The sequence below is a fragment of the Balaenoptera acutorostrata genome, chromosome 11 (assembly GCF_949987535.1).
Source record: "Balaenoptera acutorostrata chromosome 11, mBalAcu1.1, whole genome shotgun sequence".
Lineage (NCBI taxonomy): Eukaryota > Metazoa > Chordata > Mammalia > Artiodactyla > Balaenopteridae > Balaenoptera > Balaenoptera acutorostrata.
Window position 1 is genome coordinate 38,541,114 of NC_080074.1, and position 18,551 is coordinate 38,559,664.

General features: G+C 37.1%; 1 protein-coding gene across 12 annotated transcripts in view; it reads left to right on the plus strand.

Moving 5' to 3' along the window:
- PPFIA2 (PTPRF interacting protein alpha 2) overlaps positions 1 to 18,551 on the plus strand; it is a 479,171-nt gene that overhangs the window by 349,782 nt on the left and 110,838 nt on the right. For all 12 annotated transcript variants that reach the window (XM_057557043.1, XM_057557042.1, XM_057557045.1 and 9 more), the window contains one exon: positions 14,179 to 14,400. In XM_057557043.1, the coding sequence (XP_057413026.1) occupies positions 14,179 to 14,400 (222 nt within the window). The remainder of the gene's footprint in view (positions 1 to 14,178; positions 14,401 to 18,551) is intronic.

Sequence of the window (18,551 nt, forward strand, 5' to 3'; positions counted from 1 at the left end):
CACATGCAATACAAGGAAGTTCACTGCATACCTAGAACAGGGAAAAGGTTTCTCCTAATAAGGAAGAAGAATCTGGGGCCAAGTTACAGCTTGACACCTAGCTTCCATGTAGGGGAATATTCCAGACGCAGGACATTGACTGGGCAATCCTGGAGAGGGTTGGCAGTTTGCATGAAGACTCCTTCCCCAACAGGTGACAGCAGTAGACAGCATGAAAATGAGTCATATTTATTCTATTGCAAAGATAAGGCAAACATGTTTTTCTAATAGACTCAGTAGGAGATGGGAGAAAAAGAGAGGACTTGGTGGTGACTCCAAAGTTTTTCAGCCTGTGGAAGCATATGGAAGGATGGAGTTTTTACCAACTGAGCTGGTGAAGGTTGAAGGTGAAACAGATTTGGGGAAGAGGCACAGGAATTTGGTTTTGAACATTCTGAGTTTGGTTGGACTGCCTATTTGATATTCAAGCAGGAAAATGGAGTAGCAGTTGAACATACAAGAATATACAAGTTAAGCCTGGGATAGAGAGAAAATTTAGGAATATATAGTTTAGTGAGTGAGACAGACAACAAACAAAATACATATTACATAGCAGAAATAAAAGACCTCTCTGATAAAGTGATATGTGAAGAGATCTTTAAGATACATTCTTGGTCACCTTTGATGATCCTCCCCTCTGACTCCACAGGTGACCTCATCCAGTATTATAATTTTTCATAGGAGACATCCATGCCCTGCCTACTCCTGACTGCAGGCTCATGCAGCAGCCTAAGAGACTTCACTTTGACATCTCACAAGTTACCTCAAACTTTGTTTCCAAAACCCAGTTCTTTATTTTACCCCATCCTAATCACAAATCTGTTTCTTCTGAAGATTCCCCCCTTTTCTATAAATAGCAACACCATTCTTCTAGTTGAAGACCAAAATTCTTAAAGTCATGCTTGAGTCTATGCTTTTGGTCACATATCACGTCTAATCCATTGAAAAAATATGACCAGTTCTCACAACCTTCACTGCTAACACCCTGGTCCAAGCCAGCATTATCATCCACCTGGATTATTTAAAAGCCTCTACAATTCATCTCTTTAATTTTATCCTTTACTCCTACAGTCTGACTTTTACAAGAAAGCAGAGGGATGCGTTGAAAATGTGAGATCATGCCACTCCTCTGCTCAGCACCTTCATAGGGTCCCCATCTCACCCAGAGTCAAAGCCAAAGTCCTGCAATGATCTCAAGAACCCGCATCATCTCAAGAACTCATATCATCCTTCCACCTACACCCACTCCCATCTTCTTGCTGTAGCCTATTCAATTCTAGCTACAACGGGTGGCTTTATAAATCCTATACCCACTTGTGTCTCCCAGTTTTTTATTTTTCTGTTTCCTCTGTCAAGTAAACACATAATTTATGCTTTCATTCTGGGTTTGGCTCAATGTTTTCTTTGCATAATCAATTCCCCTAGTATATGCTTGACCCAAATACTGCATGTGACATCTTATACTGAAAAAATTTTCATTGTCTCTCTGAAATTCAAATTTACCTGGGTAGGTGAAAAATTCGGGAGATGGATGATGGTGAGAGTTGCACAAAAATGTGAATATACTAGTGCCACTGAACTGTACAGTTAAATATGATTAAAATAGTATGTTTTATATTATGACTTTTACCACAATAAACAAATTTTTTTAATTAAAAAAAATAAAGTGTATTCCAAAGGAAAAAAAATTTTAACTGGGTACCCTGTATTTCATCTGGCAATTCTAACTGTGGGGAAGTGGGAAGGAAATATGGATGCTGAGCAGGCAAGCAAAAATTGTCCACTACAGGTAGTTAAGAAAGGCTTTATACAGACCACCAGGATCATGAGATGAACAGGTTGCCAGCAAATGTTTACAGGTAACTTCCCTATTCAAAAACCTTTGATGACTCTCTGTCATTCTGTTTAGTACCCAAAGTTCATGCTATTTCATATGAAAAGCTAAGGACATCTTAATGTATGCTGGCCCTCCCTTTCAGGTCTCATATCCTCCCATTTCCCCACAGCACGTCTTTTGCTCTGCACACAGGACTACTCATAATCCCCCTGCAGAGAATGCCTCCCTGCCTTTGCTCATGTTGTTTCCCCTTCCTGGAATAACTACCCCCTCCCTTATTTTACTTGAAATATAATTGCTTACCTTCAAAAACCCAACTCAAAGAGTGTCACAAAAGGTATCTTCTTTCTGCTCCCATAACACAAATATGTAAGCAAAGCATAACTCTATGATAATATTTCATTGCAGTACTTAATAACTTTGTTTGTGTGTCACTTCTCTGCTTGATGAAAATTCCTTAATGTCGGGAATGTATCATCATATTTTTTAAAAATCCTAAAACCTAATTTCTTCCATTTGGCACATAGTAGGTGCTCAATAAATAATTATAGATTGAATCAAAATATATAATTAAAACATTTTATCATCTGAGCCTTTATTGCCTTTGAAAACTAGTAATTTAAGTGTATACTTCTATACTTTAAAAGAAAAAAAAAATGAAGTCTTTATAAACTTATGTTAAGAAATAACTTCTTGGTATAACACCAAAAGCACATAAAGGAAAAATATGATAAATTGGACTTCATTAAAATTAAAAACACTTTCAAACAGTGCCATCAGGAAAGTAAAAAAGATAATTGAAATACTGGAAAGAACTATTTGTAAGTCATATATCTGACAAAGGACTTGTATCCAAAATATATATAAGCAATTCTTATACCTCAATAATAAAAGACAAATAACCCAATTAGTAAATGGGCAAATACTTTGAATGGACATTTCGCCAAAGGAAATACACAAAAGGTCAATAGGCATAAGAAAAGATGCTCAATATAATTAGTCATTAGGAATTGCAAATCAAAACCACAAGGAGATTTCACTTCATACCCACAAGGATGACTATAATAAAAAGACAAGTTTTGGTGAGGATGTGGGCTATTGGAACTCTCGTGATTGCTGGTGGGAATGTAAAATGGGGCAACCACTTTGGGAAATATTTCTTCAAAATGTTAAACATAGAATTATCATATGATCCAGCAATTCTTCTCCTAGGAATCTCTTAGGAGTTCCACAAGAACTGAAAACGTATGTCCAAACAAAGGCTTGTACACAAATGTTCACAGGAGCATTATTCACAGTAGTCAAAAGGTGGAAACCATTGAAATGTCTATTAACTGATGAATATATAAATTACATGTAGAATATTCACATGGTAAAATACTATTCAGCAATAAAAGATGTGAAATACTGATAATATGCCACAACATGAATGACTCTCAGAAACATTATGTTCAGTGAATAAAGCCAATCACAAAAGACTATCCTGTGATTCCATTTATGTGAAAGGTACATAATATGCAAATCTATATTGAAAGAAAGTAGATTAGTGGCTGCCTGGGGCTGGGGATGGGGGTCTGCTGTTAGGGGACTGCTAATGGGTATGAGGTTTCTATTAGAGGTAATGAGAATATTCTCAAATTAGATTACATGGATAGTTGCACAACTCTTTAAGTATTCTAAACACCGTTGACATTTACACTTGAAATGGGTGAACTTTATGGTATGTAAATTAGATCTCGATAAAGCTATTTAAAATAAGCATTGGGTTTTCCTTTAATTCACTCATTTGCCCTTTATGTTAAAGTGCCACAATTTATTTTAGAGGTAGACCAAGATAATAATCATTTGGAACAAAGTTATATATTCTTTTTCTAAGGTATACACCACAGGTTTAAGATGACCTTTCCACTCCGAAATTATGAAAACATATATTAAGCTCAGCACAAAATATATTTAAGGTGATTTGAACAGATGAAATATTATACATTTTTAAACATATAATGTCAATAAGCACTTCAGAGAAAAATTGACTGTTCAAAAATTTTCCATGGGTAGTACTAAATTCCAAAGTAGCATAAGGACTATGCAGTACACATCTGTTACTTAAAGAAATTGAAGAGGTTAACATTTTTTTTTTTTCTTTTCACTTCTTTTTTTTTTTTTTTTTCCACACACACACACTGTATTTTATTTTTACAAGAGATAAATAGACTGACACCAAGCATTGTACATGGATGACCACAACAAAAGCAACAATGATTGCAATTACCAAACATGAAACACACTCATACTATGTCATAATATTGACATTCAGTCCAGTAATCCTCCACTGTAACAGCTCCTTTACTTTGCAGTGAAAATTGATTTGTATATTCTTTGCCTCTGAGTCCTTGTGGGATTTTTTTTTTTTTTAATTCAGACAGAAAGTCACAAAAACTATACTCATCCTCATCAGTTCACTCAGTCCCATGTAATTAATTTTTTTTTTCATCTTGATCTTTTGTTAGCACTTTTATGAGTTCATCAGTTTTTCATTAGAGTTCTGAAAATGCTTATTCATTCAGTTCAGCAGTACAGTCAGTTACCAGAAACCTGTACTTGTCAGAGTCTTTTCCATGAATTTCTTGAAGATGAAACCCTTTTATAGGAACATACTTGCAAAATCATCAGAGTACACCCAGAACTGTCTAAATGACAGAAGACTTAAAAATGACCATGGTTAAAGATTTGATGAAAGTTCATAATAATGCAGTTGACAAGAAAATTAGTTATTTCTGAGATATACATTTTAAAGTAATAACTAGGATTATTACTTATAACCTTATACCAGAATATATAAGATTTTAGGAAGTTTCCTGTAATGTCTGAAACATTTATATTAACATATTTCCATACATATTTCCATACAAATACAAATATAAGATTTTTAGAAATTTCATGTAATGTCTGAAACATTTATATTAACATATTTCCATACATATTTCCATACAAATACAAATATAACATTTTTAGAAATTTCATGTAATGTCTGAAACATTTATATTAACATATTTCCATACAAATAACCCAATGAAAGTTTAGTATTAGTTGTTTTGTTTGTTTTTTTATACTGCAGGTTCTTATTAGGCATCAGTTTTATACACATCAGTGTATACATGTCAATCCCAATCGCCCAATTCAGCACACCACCATCCCCACCTCACCGCAGTTTTCCCCCCTTGGTGTCCATATGTCCATTCTCTACATCTGTGTCTCAACTTCTGCCCTGCAAACTGGCTCATCTGTACCATTTTTCTAGGTTCCACATACATGCATTAATATACGATATTTGTTTTTCTCTTTCTGACTTACTTCACTCTGTATGACAGTCTCTAGATCCATCCACGTCTCAACAAATGACTCAATTTCGTTCCTTTTTATGGCTGAGTAATATTCCATTGTATATATGTACCACAACTTCTTTATCCATTCGTCTGTTGATGGGCATTTAGGTTGCTTCCATGACCTGGCTATTGTAAATAGTGCTGCAATGAACATTCGGGTGCATGTGTCCTTTTGAATTATGGTTTTCTCTGGGTATATGCCCAGTAGTGGGATTGCTGGGTCATATGGTAATTCTATTTTTAGTTTTTTAAGGAACCTCCATATTGTTCTCCATAGTGGCTGTATCAATTTACATTCCCACCAACAGTGCAAGAGGGTTCCCTTTTCTCCACACCCTCTCCAGCATTTGTTGTTTGTAGATTTTCTGATGATGCCCATTCTAACAGGAGTGAGGTGATACCTCATTGTAGTTTTGATTTGCATTTCTCTAATAATTAGTGATGTTGAGCATCTTTTCATGTGCTTCGTGGCCGTCTGTATGTCTTCTTTGGAGAAATGTCTATTTAGGTCTTCTGCCCATTTTTGGATTGGGGTGTTTGTTTCTTTGATATTGAGCTGAATGAGCTGTTTATATATTTTGGAGATTAATCCTTTGTCAGTTGATTCATTTGCAAATATTTTCTCCCATTCTGAGGGTTGTCTTTTTGTCTTTTTTATGGTTTCCTTTGCTGTGCAAAAGCTTTGTAGTTTCATTAGGTCCCACTTGTTTATTTTTGTTTTTATTTCCATTACTCTAGGAGGTGGATCAAAAAAGATCTTGCTGTGATTTATGTCAAAGAGTGTTCTTCCTATGTTTTCCTCTAAGAGTTTTATAGTGTCCAGTCTTATATTTAGGTCTCTAATCCATTTTGAGTTTATTTTTGTGTATGGTGTTAGGGAGTATTCTAATTTCATTCTTTTACATGTAGCTGTCCAGTTTTCCCAGCACCACTTATTGAAGAGACTGTCTTTTCTCCATTGTATATCTTTGCCTCCTTTGTCATAGATTAGTTGACCATAGGTGCGTGGGTTAATCTCTGGGCTTTCTATCTTGTTCCATTGATCTATGTTTCTGTTTTTGTGCCAGTACCATATTGTCTTGATTACTGTAGCTTTGTAGTATAGTCTGAAGTCAGGGAGTCTGATTCCTCCAGCTCCATTTTTTTCCCTCAAGACTGCTTTGGCTATTCGGGGTCTTTTGTGTCTCCATACAAATTTTAAGATGATTTGTTCTAGCTCCGTAAAAAATGCCATTGGTAATTTGATAGGGATTGCATTGAATCTGTAGATTGCTTTGGGTAGTATACTCATTTTCACAATGTTGATTCTTCCAATCCAAGAACATGGTATATCTCTCCATCTGTTGGTATCATCTTTAATTTCTTTCATCAGTGTCTTATAGATTTCTGCATACAGGTCTTTTGTCTCCCTAGGTAGGTTTATTACTAGGTATTTTATTCTTTTTGTTGCAATGGTAAATGGGAGTGTTTCCATAATTTCTCTTTCAGATTTTTCATCATTAGTGTATAGGAATGCAAGAGATTTCTGTGCATTAATTTTGTAACCTGCAACTTTACCATATTCATTAATTAGCTCTAGCAGTTTTCTGGTGGCAGTTTTAGGATTCTCTATGTGTAGTATCATGTCATCCGCAAACAGTGACAGTTTTACTTCTTCTTTTCCAATTTGTATTCCTTTTATTTCTTTTTCTTCTCTGATTGCCGTGGCTAGGACTTCCAGAACTATGTTGAATAATAGTGGTGAGAGTGGACATCCTTGTCTCGTTCCTGATCTTAGAGGAAATGCTTTCAGTTTTTCACCATTGAGAATGATGTTTGCTGTGGGTTTGTCATATATGGCCTTTATTATGTTGAGGTAGGTTCCCTCTATGCCCACTTTCTGGAGAGTTTTTATCAGAAATGGGTGTTGAATTTTGTCAAAAGCTTTTTCTGCATCTATTGAGATGATCATATGGTTTTTATTCTTCAATTTGTTAATATGGTGTATCACATTGATTGATTTGCGTATATTGAAGAATCCTTGCATCCCTGGGATAAATCCCACTTGATCGTGGTGTATGATCCTTTTAATGTGTTGTTGGATTCTGTTTGCTAGTATTTTGTTGAGGATTTTTGCATCTATATTCATCAGTGATATTGGTCTGTAATTTTCTTTTTTTGTAGTGTCTTTGTCTGGTTTTGGTATCAGGGTGATGGTGGCCTCATAGAATGAGTTTGGGAGTGTTCCTTCTTCTGCAATTTTTTGGAAGAGTTTGAGAAGGATGGGTGTCAGCTCTTCTCTAAATGTTTGATAGAATTCACCTGTGAAGCCATCTGGTCCTGGACTTTTGTTTGTTGGAAGATTTTTAATCACAGTTTCAATTTCATTACTTGTGATTGGTCTGTTGATATTTTCTGTTTCTTCCTTATTCAGTCTTGGAAGTTTATACCTTTCTAAGAATTTGTCCATTTCTTCCAGGTTGTCCATTTTATTGGCATAAAGTTGATTGTAGTAGTCTCTTAGGATGTTTTGTATTTCTGCGGTGTCTGTTGTAACTTCTCCTTTTTCGTTTCTGATTTTATTGATTTGAGTCCTCTCCCTCTTTTTCTTGATGAGTCTGGCTAATGGCTTATCAATTTTGTTTATCTTCTCAAAGAACCAACTTTTAGTTTTATTGATCTTTGCTATTGTTTTCTTTGTTTCTATTTCATTTATTTCTGCTCTGATCTTTATGATTTCTTTCCTTCTGCTAACTTTGGGTTTTGTTTGTTCTTCTTTCTCTAGTTTCTTTAGGTGTAAGGTTAGATTGTTTACTTGAGATTTTTCTTGTTTCTTTAGGTAGGCTTGTATAGCTATAAACTTCCCTCTTAGAACCGCTTTTGCTGCATCCCATAGGTTTTGGGTCGTCGTGTTTTCATTGTCATTTGTCTCTAGGTATTTTTTTATTTCCTGTTTGATTTCTTCAGTGATCTCTTGGTTATTTAGTAACGTATTGTTTAGCCTCCATGTGTTTGTCTTTTTTACGTTTTTTTCCCTGTAATTCATTTCTAATCTCATAGCGTTGTGGTCAGAAAAGATGCTTGATATGATTTCAATTTTCTTAAATTTACTGAGGCTTGATTTGTGACCCAAGATGTGATCTATCCTGGAGAATGTTCCGTGCGCACTTGAGAAGAACGTGTAATCTGCCGTTTTTGGATGGAATGTCCTATATATATCAATTAAATCTATCTGGTCTGTTGTGTCATTTAAAGCTTGTGTTTCCTTATTTATTTTCATTTTGGATGATCTGTCCATTGGTGTAAGTGAGGTGTTAAAGTCCCCCACTATTATTGTGTTACTGTCGATTTCCTCTTTTATAGCTGTTAGCAGTTGCCTTATGTATTGAGGTGCTCCTATGTTGGGTGCATATATATTTATAATTGTTATATCTTCTTCTTGGATTGATCCCTGGATCATTATGTAGTGTCCTTCCTTGTCTCTTGTAACATTCTTTATTTTAAAGTCTATTTTATCTGATATGAGTATAGCTACTCCAGCTTTCTTTTGATTTCCATTTGCATGGAATATCTTTTTCCATCCCCTCACTTTCAGTCTGTATGTGTCCCTAGGTCTGAAGTGGGTCTCTTGTAGACAGCATATATATGGGTCTTGTTTTTGTATCCATTCAGCCAGTCTATGTCTTTTGGTTGGGGCATTTAATCCATTCACATTTAAGGTAATTATCGATATGTATGTTCCTATGACCATTTTCTTAATTGTTTTGGGTTTGTTTTTGTAGGTCCTTTTCTTCTCTTGTGTTTCCCACTTAGAGAAGTTCCTTTAGCATTTGTTGTAGAGCTGGTTTGGTGGTGCTGAATTCTCTTAGCTTTTGCTTGTCTGTAAAGCTTTTGATTTCTCCATCGAATCTGAATGAGATCCTTGCCGGGTAGAGTAATCTTGGTTGTAGGTTCTTCCCTTTCATCACTTTAAGTATATCATGCCACTCCCTTCTGGCTTGCAGAGTTTCTGCTGAGAAATCAGCTGTTAACCTTATGGGAGTTCCCTTGTATGTTATTTGTCGTTTTTCCCTTGCTGCTTTCAGTAATTTTTCTTTGTCTTTAATTTTTGCCACTTTGATTACTATGTGTCTCGGCGTGTTTCTCCTTGGGTTTATTCTGTATGGGACTCTCTGCGCTTCCTGGACTTGGGTGGCTATTTCCTTTCCCATGTTAGGGAAGTTTTCGACTATAATCTCTTCAAATATTTTCTCTGGTCCTTTCTCTCTCTCTTCTCCTTCTGGGACCCCTATAATGCGAATGTTGTTGCGTTTAATGTTGTCCCAGAGGTCTCTTAGGCTGTCTTCATTTCTTTTCATTCTTTTTTCTTTAGTCTGTTCTGCAGCAGTGAATTCCACCATTCTGTCTTCCAGGTCACTTATCCGTTCTTCTGCCTCAGTTATTCTGCTATTGATTCCTTCTAGTGTAGTTTTCATTTCAGTTATTGTATTGGTCATCTCTGTTTGTTTGTTCTTTAATTCTTCTAGGTCTTTGTTAATCATTTCTTGCATCTTCTCAATCTTTGCCTCCATTCTTATTCCGAGGTCCTGGATCATCTTCACTATCATTATTCTGAATTCTTTTTCTGGAAGGTTGCCTATCTCCACTTCATTTAGTTGTTTTTCTGGGGTTTTTTCTTGTTCCTTCATCTGGTACATAGCCCTCTGCCTTTTCATCTTCTCTGTCTTTCTGTAACTGTGGTTTTTGGACCACAGGCTGCAGGATTGTAGTTTTTCTTGCTTCTGTTGTCTGCCCTCTGGTGGTTGAGGCTATCTAAGAGGCTTGATGGGAGGCTCTGGTGGTGGGTAGAGCTGACTGTTGCTGTGGCGGTCAGAGCTCAGTAAAACCTTAATCCTCTTGACTGTTGATGGGTGGGGCTGGGTTCCCTCCCTGTTGCTGTGGCGGTCAGAGCTCAGTAAAACCTTAATCCACTTGACTGTTGATGGGTGGGGCTGGGTTCCCTCCCTGTTGGTTGTTTTGCCTGAGGCAACCCAACACTGGAGCCTACCCGTGCTCTTTGGTGGGGTTAATGGCAGACTCTGGGAGGGCTCACGCCAAGGAGAACTTCCCAGGACCTCTGCTGCCAGTGTCCTTATCCCCACGGTGAAACAGAGCCACCACTTGCCTCTGCAGGAGACCCCCCCAACACCAGCAGGTACGTCTGGTTCAGTCTCCCCCAGGGTCACTGCTCCTTCCCCTGGGTCCCGATGCACACATTACTTTGTGTGTGCCCTCCAAGAGTGGGGTCTCTGTTTCCCCCAGTCCTGTCACAGTCCTGCAATCAATTCCCACTAGACTTCAAAGTCTGATTCTCTAGGAATTCCTCCTCCCGTTGCCGGACCCCCAGGTTGGGAAGCCTGACGTGGGGCTCAGAACCTTCACTCCAGTGGGTGGACTTCTGTGGTATAAGTGTTCGCCAGTCTGTGAGTCACCCACCCAGCAGTTATGGGATTTGATTTTACTCTGATTGCGCCCCTCCTACCGTCTCACTGTGGCTTCTCCTCTGTCCTTGGACATGGGGTATCCTCCTTGGTGAAGTCCAGGGTCTTCCTGTCAATGATTGTCCAGCAGCCAGTTGTGATTCTGGTGCTCTCGCAAGAGGGAGTGAGTGCACGTCCTTCTACTCCGCCATCTTGGTTAATCTCGAGGTTAACATTTTGAAAGTGTTTTATTTTCGTTGTCTGATTACTGTTTATATTTACTTAAATTTCTCTTACCTTGAGCCCATTAAAAAATTTGCAACTTTTAGACAAGATTTTAATGGACTTCAGGTGCACAGATTTGGAAAAATCATTTTTCTAATTAGAAAATTAACATCATTCAGTTGCACTGAACAAATATTTGTAGAATTTATACGTGTGTGTGTGTGTGTGTGTGTGTGTGTGTACTGTTGTATGTATATTCATATAGCTATACACACACCCACTACATTCTTGTTACTTGTCAATACCATCCAGCATCTGTTATTTTATCGTTTTGATTTTTATGTTCTGATTAAAAGTAATATGGTAGGGGGCTTCCCTGGTGGTTCAGTGGTTGAGAATCTGCCTGCCAATGCAGGGGACACGGGTTTGAGCCCTGGTCTGGGAAGATCCCACATGCCATGGAGCAACTAAGCCCGTGTGCCACAACTACTGAGCTTGTGCTCTAGAGCCTGTGAGCCACAACTACTGAACCCACGTGCCGCAACTACGGAAACTTACACGCCTACAGCCCGTGCTCCACAACGAGAGAAGCCACTGCAATGAGAAGCGCACGCACTGCAACGAAGAGTAGCCCCCGCTGTCCGCAACTAGAGAAAGCCCATGCGCAGCAACGAACACCCAACACAGCCAAAAATAAATAAATAAAATAAATAAATTTATTTAAAAAAAAAGTAATATGGTAAAGGGTAGATGAAATGACCTGGGAATTCAAAGTTCTGCATTTTAATTCAAATCAACTTCGTGTAATTACCTATGTCTCAGTTTCTCCAAAGTTCTTAAGGACTCAAATCTTAAATGTAATTTTTCAACGACATAAAACATTTTTCACTGCAAAAATGTATTTTCTAATGATTTTTGTATCTTCTAATGATTTTTTTAGTTTCTAAAAATTGCCATTTTTTAGTTGGCTAGAGGAAATTCTCAATGTGAGGAGGCAGAAATTCTATTAAAGCTTAAGGTTGCCTCATTACTTGTAAGTGGTGTACAGAGTTTGAAGATATTTGCTATTATTATAGAAATCCTGTAATATCATACCTTAGTTATCCCAAATTTGGACATAATTGATTGGCAATTCACTCTAGCCTTTCTCCCTAAACCAGTTCTCAGTTGCTATCTAACGAATATAAAAAGGCTTTTCCCAGTTCAATGTACAGATAATGGTATCTTATATAAATGTCACTATCAATGTTTTTGGGTTTTGTGTTCATAAAAACTGTCTAAAATGTTGGGTTTTTATTAGCTTCACAGTAATACTGCTCTGCATTGTATGTGGTGTTGCACGCCCCAACGGAGGGGTTTAACTTTGGAAAGGCAGTTCCCTTTCACTAAGAGCAATTGCTAGGCATGTTCTCAGCTCTCATCCCTCTGCAAGCAATCAATCCCAGCAGCAAGGGGAATCAAGACTCTGAAGGAGCAACTGGTCAACTGATCTTTGATCCTCTCCAACATCTCTTACACCTTTTACTAGATAATAAATTTGGCATCTGCAATACAAAAGTTCAGTAATATTTTCGAAGTACTAACTCTGCAGATCCAACTGGTATCTTAAGATGCTATCTTTAAGACTGACTCTATCTTTCGCTGCCCTTTTAATTTTGATTTGTCCAACTGTTTCTCCACGTGTTAGGTAACTGGACTTACCAATACCTCTTGCCATTTGTTTGCTTTCCCATTCTCTCTATTTTATCTTTCTCACTGCTTTTGTGATGCTTTCTGTACTCCTCCTTTTATCCTACAGTCAGTTTTGTCTAATATGATATTTGCATTCCAAAATATCATGAGTTATGCAAAATTGCAAAATAAAAAACACAGGGCTTATGGGGGAAAGGGGTTTGCAGTACAACACTAAAACCTTTATCAATGACTTTTAAAAGAAATAGAATACTATTTCTAGTATTTCTAATACTAAAAATAGTAGCACAGTTTTACACATGTTAAATGGTTAAGGATTGCATAACTGCTGTGATAAATTTAACTCTTTACTTTGAAAAAGGTCTGAAGTTTGCTGATCACAGTGGGTGTCAGAAGGGTTATAGCTGTGAGCTATTGTGAAGTGGTGGAAGGAGGAGTATCTAAAATCAGACAGGTGTAACACAGATATGGATGGGCTGACTCAAAGCTCTTGATGAAGTGTAAGGTTGGTGTTAGATGTTTGAGGAAAGTGCATGTGTGCATTTTGTATATTCCTACACTGATTGATTCAGCTAGGTCTGGTTTTCTGTGTTTAGCCAGTGATTATCAGGAATGAGATTGTACATAAGAAAACACAAAAGTTACATTATGTTCAAATTGTTTCTTAATGTATCTATCATGCTAGAATGAATTCATATTTTCCAAACAAGCATTCTAGCAGAATTGGTAGTACTTTTTTTGCTTTTTCTCAGTACTTTCCTATTTCTAGGTTATTGTGATCTTTTTCTCTTAGCACTTATTTCTCCCCAGTTCCTGCACTGTCTTCACCACAAAATTTCTCCAATGCAGCTAGGCTGTAGGTCATCCTTCTGAAGACATGGGTTACCCTGGTTTCCAGGCAGCCCCTTCAAAAAGAGGAAAAATCATTCTCAAAGTATTTAAACTCTTCAGCCTCTTTCCTGTGGATTGTGTGCACTCATGGCTTTTATGTTGATAGTAATATAGAAAGCAAGACTTTTCTGTGCTATACCTTTGTTCCAGCTAGGTCAGATTCACAGCAGGAATAACTTTCTTTAAAAGAAAAATGTAAGTTTTCTTTTACTGAGAGTCATTGAAAATAAGACTTGCAAATTCACAAAGGATCTTGAATAAAAATAGAAAATATTACATAGTTTCTGTGCCCTTATTTATTATTTAATAGTAATATGCTGTGTTACATAAATATTTATAATAAATTTTATATGTAATTGATTAAAAATAGCTGCCACTTATTGAATGTTTATGATATATCCATGTTTTGTGCTAAACTGTGTATAATGTAGCATATATAATAGCTTCCAGTTCAAATGCATCTATTAACCTATTTGAAAATTACTGATCTACCTTTATATTTTAATGTCAATTAAGAGTTTTCTCAGAAACTTAGTTTTCCTCCAAAGCTAGTTCTGTTAGAGTTCTTATTTCTCAGTATGAAATCTTTATCAGTCTCATATCTTTAAGTTCATGAATTTTAAATTAAAGTTGAAGAAAATTCTAAGTGCATTTTCTTTCTCTTTTCCTGCAGCGTTTGTCCAATGGTTCTATAGATTCAACTGATGAAACAAGTCAAATAGTTGAACTACAAGAATTGCTTGAAAAACAAAACTACGAAATGGCCCAAATGAAAGAACGTTTAGCAGCCCTTTCTTCCCGAGTGGGAGAGGTGGAACAGGAAGCAGAGACAGCAAGAAAGGATCTCATTAAAACAGAAGAAATGAACACTAAGTATCAAAGGGACATCAGGGAGGTAAGTGATTCGCAACACTTTCAGTCTTTGCTTCCTGAATGCTGTCTCTGAGATGTTTTTCCATAATTTCCCCTAATGGCATATGCTCTTTACCTTTTCTCAAAAGACTGTAAATCAGTATGCATTATATTAGTTATGAAACTTGTTCACTAAGGCAAAAATAGTTTACTTCATCACCCCTTTAAATATGTATGGAAAGAAAATGTTGGTATCAAATCTCAGAAGTAATAAAAACTACAGGTTTTTAAATGAATTTTTAAATGTTTTAAGCTGTTAATTTTAAATAACCCTAGATTCGGGTACGAATAATGAATTGCTATACTCTTAGCAGATGGGAATACTCAAAGACATTACTTTAAAAATATCCCTCTTATTTTGGTTTTCTGTCTGTGAATGTGAAAGTACATGTGTGAAAGTGGGAACCTTTCTTTCTCTATATGTTCAGTTCTTACTAAACATCACTTCATCTATTTGAAAAAAAATTACAAGGAGATATCTTATTTGTGATATTGCCGAATCATCTTACCAGCTAAGGTGAAAAGTTTAGAATCTTTTCACTGTTATCACTCTATTTAATTAAAAAGAAAATTATCTATATTTATGAAAATTTTATTTTGTGACTTTTTGCCTTTTCCATTTTTACATGTTCTTTTAAATCATATTTTTATTTTTTTTAATCTTTTGTGCATCATTAACTAGCTGTTATTGGAGTTGACTCTATGTATCCAATTCTTTTCTTCCCATTCTCCTTTGAGCCCATTTTATCATACTTTTGCCTCCACGGTCCCATCAAAACTGTTCTTATCCAGTTTGACCTCCATGTTGCTGAATCCAGGAGACACTTCTCAGTCCTTTGAAGCACTTGATCTAATTACCACTTCCTGGTGTTATTTCTTCACTTGCTAATAGCACACTACACTGTTCCTGATTTTCCTTCATTTTTACTTGCTACCCGCATCTCAGGCTCCTTTACTGGCTCTACTTCTCATCCCCAACCGTGGAATGCCTTCCCTCCTTAATTTGCCTTAACTCCCCTGGTAAATTCATGCTGTTTCATGGCTCCAAAAACTACCCGTGGTCTTATGATTCCCAATTTATATCTCCACCTTATCCATCTCTCCTGATTTCCAGATGCCTGTATCTAGATCTCTAATGGGTGTCTCAAAATTAACATTCTCAAGACTGTTTTCCCGATATTCCCCCCAAGAAGCCAGACTTACTTGCAGTCTTACATATCTCAGCTGATGGCAACTCCATTATTGGTGCTCAGACCAAAAGCCTTGGAACTGTCCTTGGTACCTCTCTTTCACTCACACACGGCATTTGCTTCATCCATAAATCTTATTACTTCCAACTTCAAAATATCTCCGTCCTGTGACCTCTTCACACACTCTTCACGGCTCTGCCTTATTTCACACAACCACCGTCTCCCATTGGATTATTCTAAGAGTCTATACTCAACACAGCAGCCTCAGTAACCTGTTGCAGTGTAAGTCAGCTCAAGTCACTTTCTCCTTAAAACTCTTCAATGGCTACCTATTCTACTTACAGTAAAATCAAAGTCCTTGCAGTGGTCAACAACCATGTACAATCTCTACTCCCACCCTCTGGCCTCTGGGAACTCATCTACTACTCTTGCACTTTAATCCACTCAGTTCAGTTACCGTGGCCTCTTAAGCAAGCCAGATCTATTCTGTTGCATTTTCTTTTCCTTCTGCCTTTTACTCAAATGTCTCAGTGAAGTGTTCCCTAACCATGGTATTTACACATATACACGCTCCTTCTTCTTTCATTTTTTAAAAATCTCACAGAATTACTGCCATCTGACACAGTACATACTTTGCTGATTTACTTGTTTGTCATATGCTTCCCTCTCCACTGTATATAAAGATTCATAAGAGCTGGGGTTTTTTGTTTTGTCTAGTTTTGTTCACTGCTCTATTTTAATCACATACACAACTACTGAGTATAGAGTAGGCAGTCAAAAGCTCTTGTTGAAAGGATGGATATTTATGGGTGTTAGGTGTAAACATCAAAAGGCATGGATGAAATCAGAATATGTCCCCAGACAATGCCTACTATCTCAGAGTAAGGTAGATGATCCGTGAAGTGGTTGTGTCACCGCACAGAAAATGATACACCTTTTTATGATGTTAACAGTTCAGGAATGCATCTCTCATCTTCACTCCTCCCACAACCCAAACTCAGAGAATTTATAAAGTAGATGAAGTTTAACCCCTCTTCTATATTACTGTTAAGGAACACTAAGATTTTTGACTAGTAAACCACCAGGGCCATTTCTTGAGCTTTTGCTCATTTTCTATTTCTTCATTCTCTTAGTCCCACAGATTTAGCTGTTTTTCTTTCACTTAACACTCACCTATTCTATTAATGCTTGTTTAATCCAGTGTCATTTGCAGGTAGAGCCCAGTATCTCCAGCTCTCCCTTTCTTATGACCTAAGTAAAAATAACCCTTTGATTCTAATAGTCTTTGGATGTAAGTGACAAAAAGCTAAGTCAGATTTAAAATGTCAATCATCTATCTGATGCCAAATTTTTTTTTTTAATTAGGAATACCTTCTCATAGGTAAGGTGTTCTGCTTTCACCAGGAATTCTTTTTTTATTTTTCAATTTATTTATTTATTTGTTTTTATTTTTGGCTGCGTTGGGTCTTCATTGCTGTGCGCGGGCTTTCTCTAGTTGCGGTGAGCGGGGGCTACTCTTCGTTGTGGTGCGCGGGCTTCTCATTGCGGTGGCTTCTCTTGTTGTGGAGCACGGGCTCTAGGCACGCGGGCTTCAGTAGTTGTGGCACGCGGGCTTCAGTAGCTGTGGCTCGCAGGCTCTAGAGCGTAGGCTCAGTAGTTGTGGTGCACGAGCTTAGTTGCTCCACAGCATGTGGGATCTTCCCGGACCAGGGATGAAACCTGTGTCCCCTGCATTGGCAGGTGGATTCTTAACCACTGTGCCACCAGGGAAGCCCCCTCACCAGGCCCTCACCAGGCCACTCTTTTACAATATAACTACTCTTATCAGCTCTATAAGTTCTGGGTAGTTATATCTTAGAAGAGTTTCACGAGAAAGGAATATTTCTCATCATTCACATTTGAAGGGGCTTGCAAACACAAATGTTTTCAAAGCCAGGCAAACAATATAAATGTGTGAAGTGCCAGGTGCAACAGTAGGAAGTGATAGGGTTAATGAGACCTGGACAAGGAGCCTGTACTCTGTCTGCCTTTCTAGATGCATCACGTGTGTGTGTGTGAGTGTGTGTGTGTGTGTGTGTGTGTGTGTGTGTGTGTGTGTGTGTATTAAGCACACTGTGAAGGCCAAATAAAATATTTCCCGTAAGATTCAGGATGCAGGCCATGGAAGCCTGGTTTACATTTAATTTCTTTAATTCCTTCTGTCCTTTAGGGAAGGTACTTGTAATTGTCCCATTTTTCTCAGGTGATGTAAAGTAACTTGTCCAAGGCCTATCCACTATTCTCCCCAACACACCACCTTCCCCACCCCCCAGCACCAGGAAGAATAGAGGACTACCCCAGCCTCAAAATCTGTGCTTCTTCCGCTATGAGCAGCTTCCAAAATCAACAAGATGCAATCATTTACTCAGTGATAGCAACTGTCATAAAAAATGCAGCTGCACTGTAACTGCTTCCTAAATAATCAATCTTTTGATCTTTTCAATAAGCAAGAAAATGTGAAAATCACATACTTTAAAAAGGTATCACATAACACTGAAAACTCCAGACTTCGCTTTTATGTATTCTTGAGCTGTGGTCACAACAAAGTCTACTAGATTGCATGATTTTAAGTAGAAAAAACAAACAAGGTGATTCTCCTTGCTACCCCTATAGCACTGCTAACACAGGATGATTTATATATGATATAAGCAATAACTATTTGTTGAATTAATTAGGAAAAAAATAGAGAATAGGAAAAAACTGACCATATAATTAAAAACTGAAATGCATTTTGCTGTGCATGGGCATAGTCTAATATATCTGAAACAAATTGTGTAAGTATATTTCATTAATGGTTTCAGAATATATTTTTGCAATTATTCTTTGTCAAGAAATAAATCTATTCAAAATTTCCTTTTTTTTTTTTTTAAGCCAGGGTGATGATTACATCTGTTTAATTTCTTGT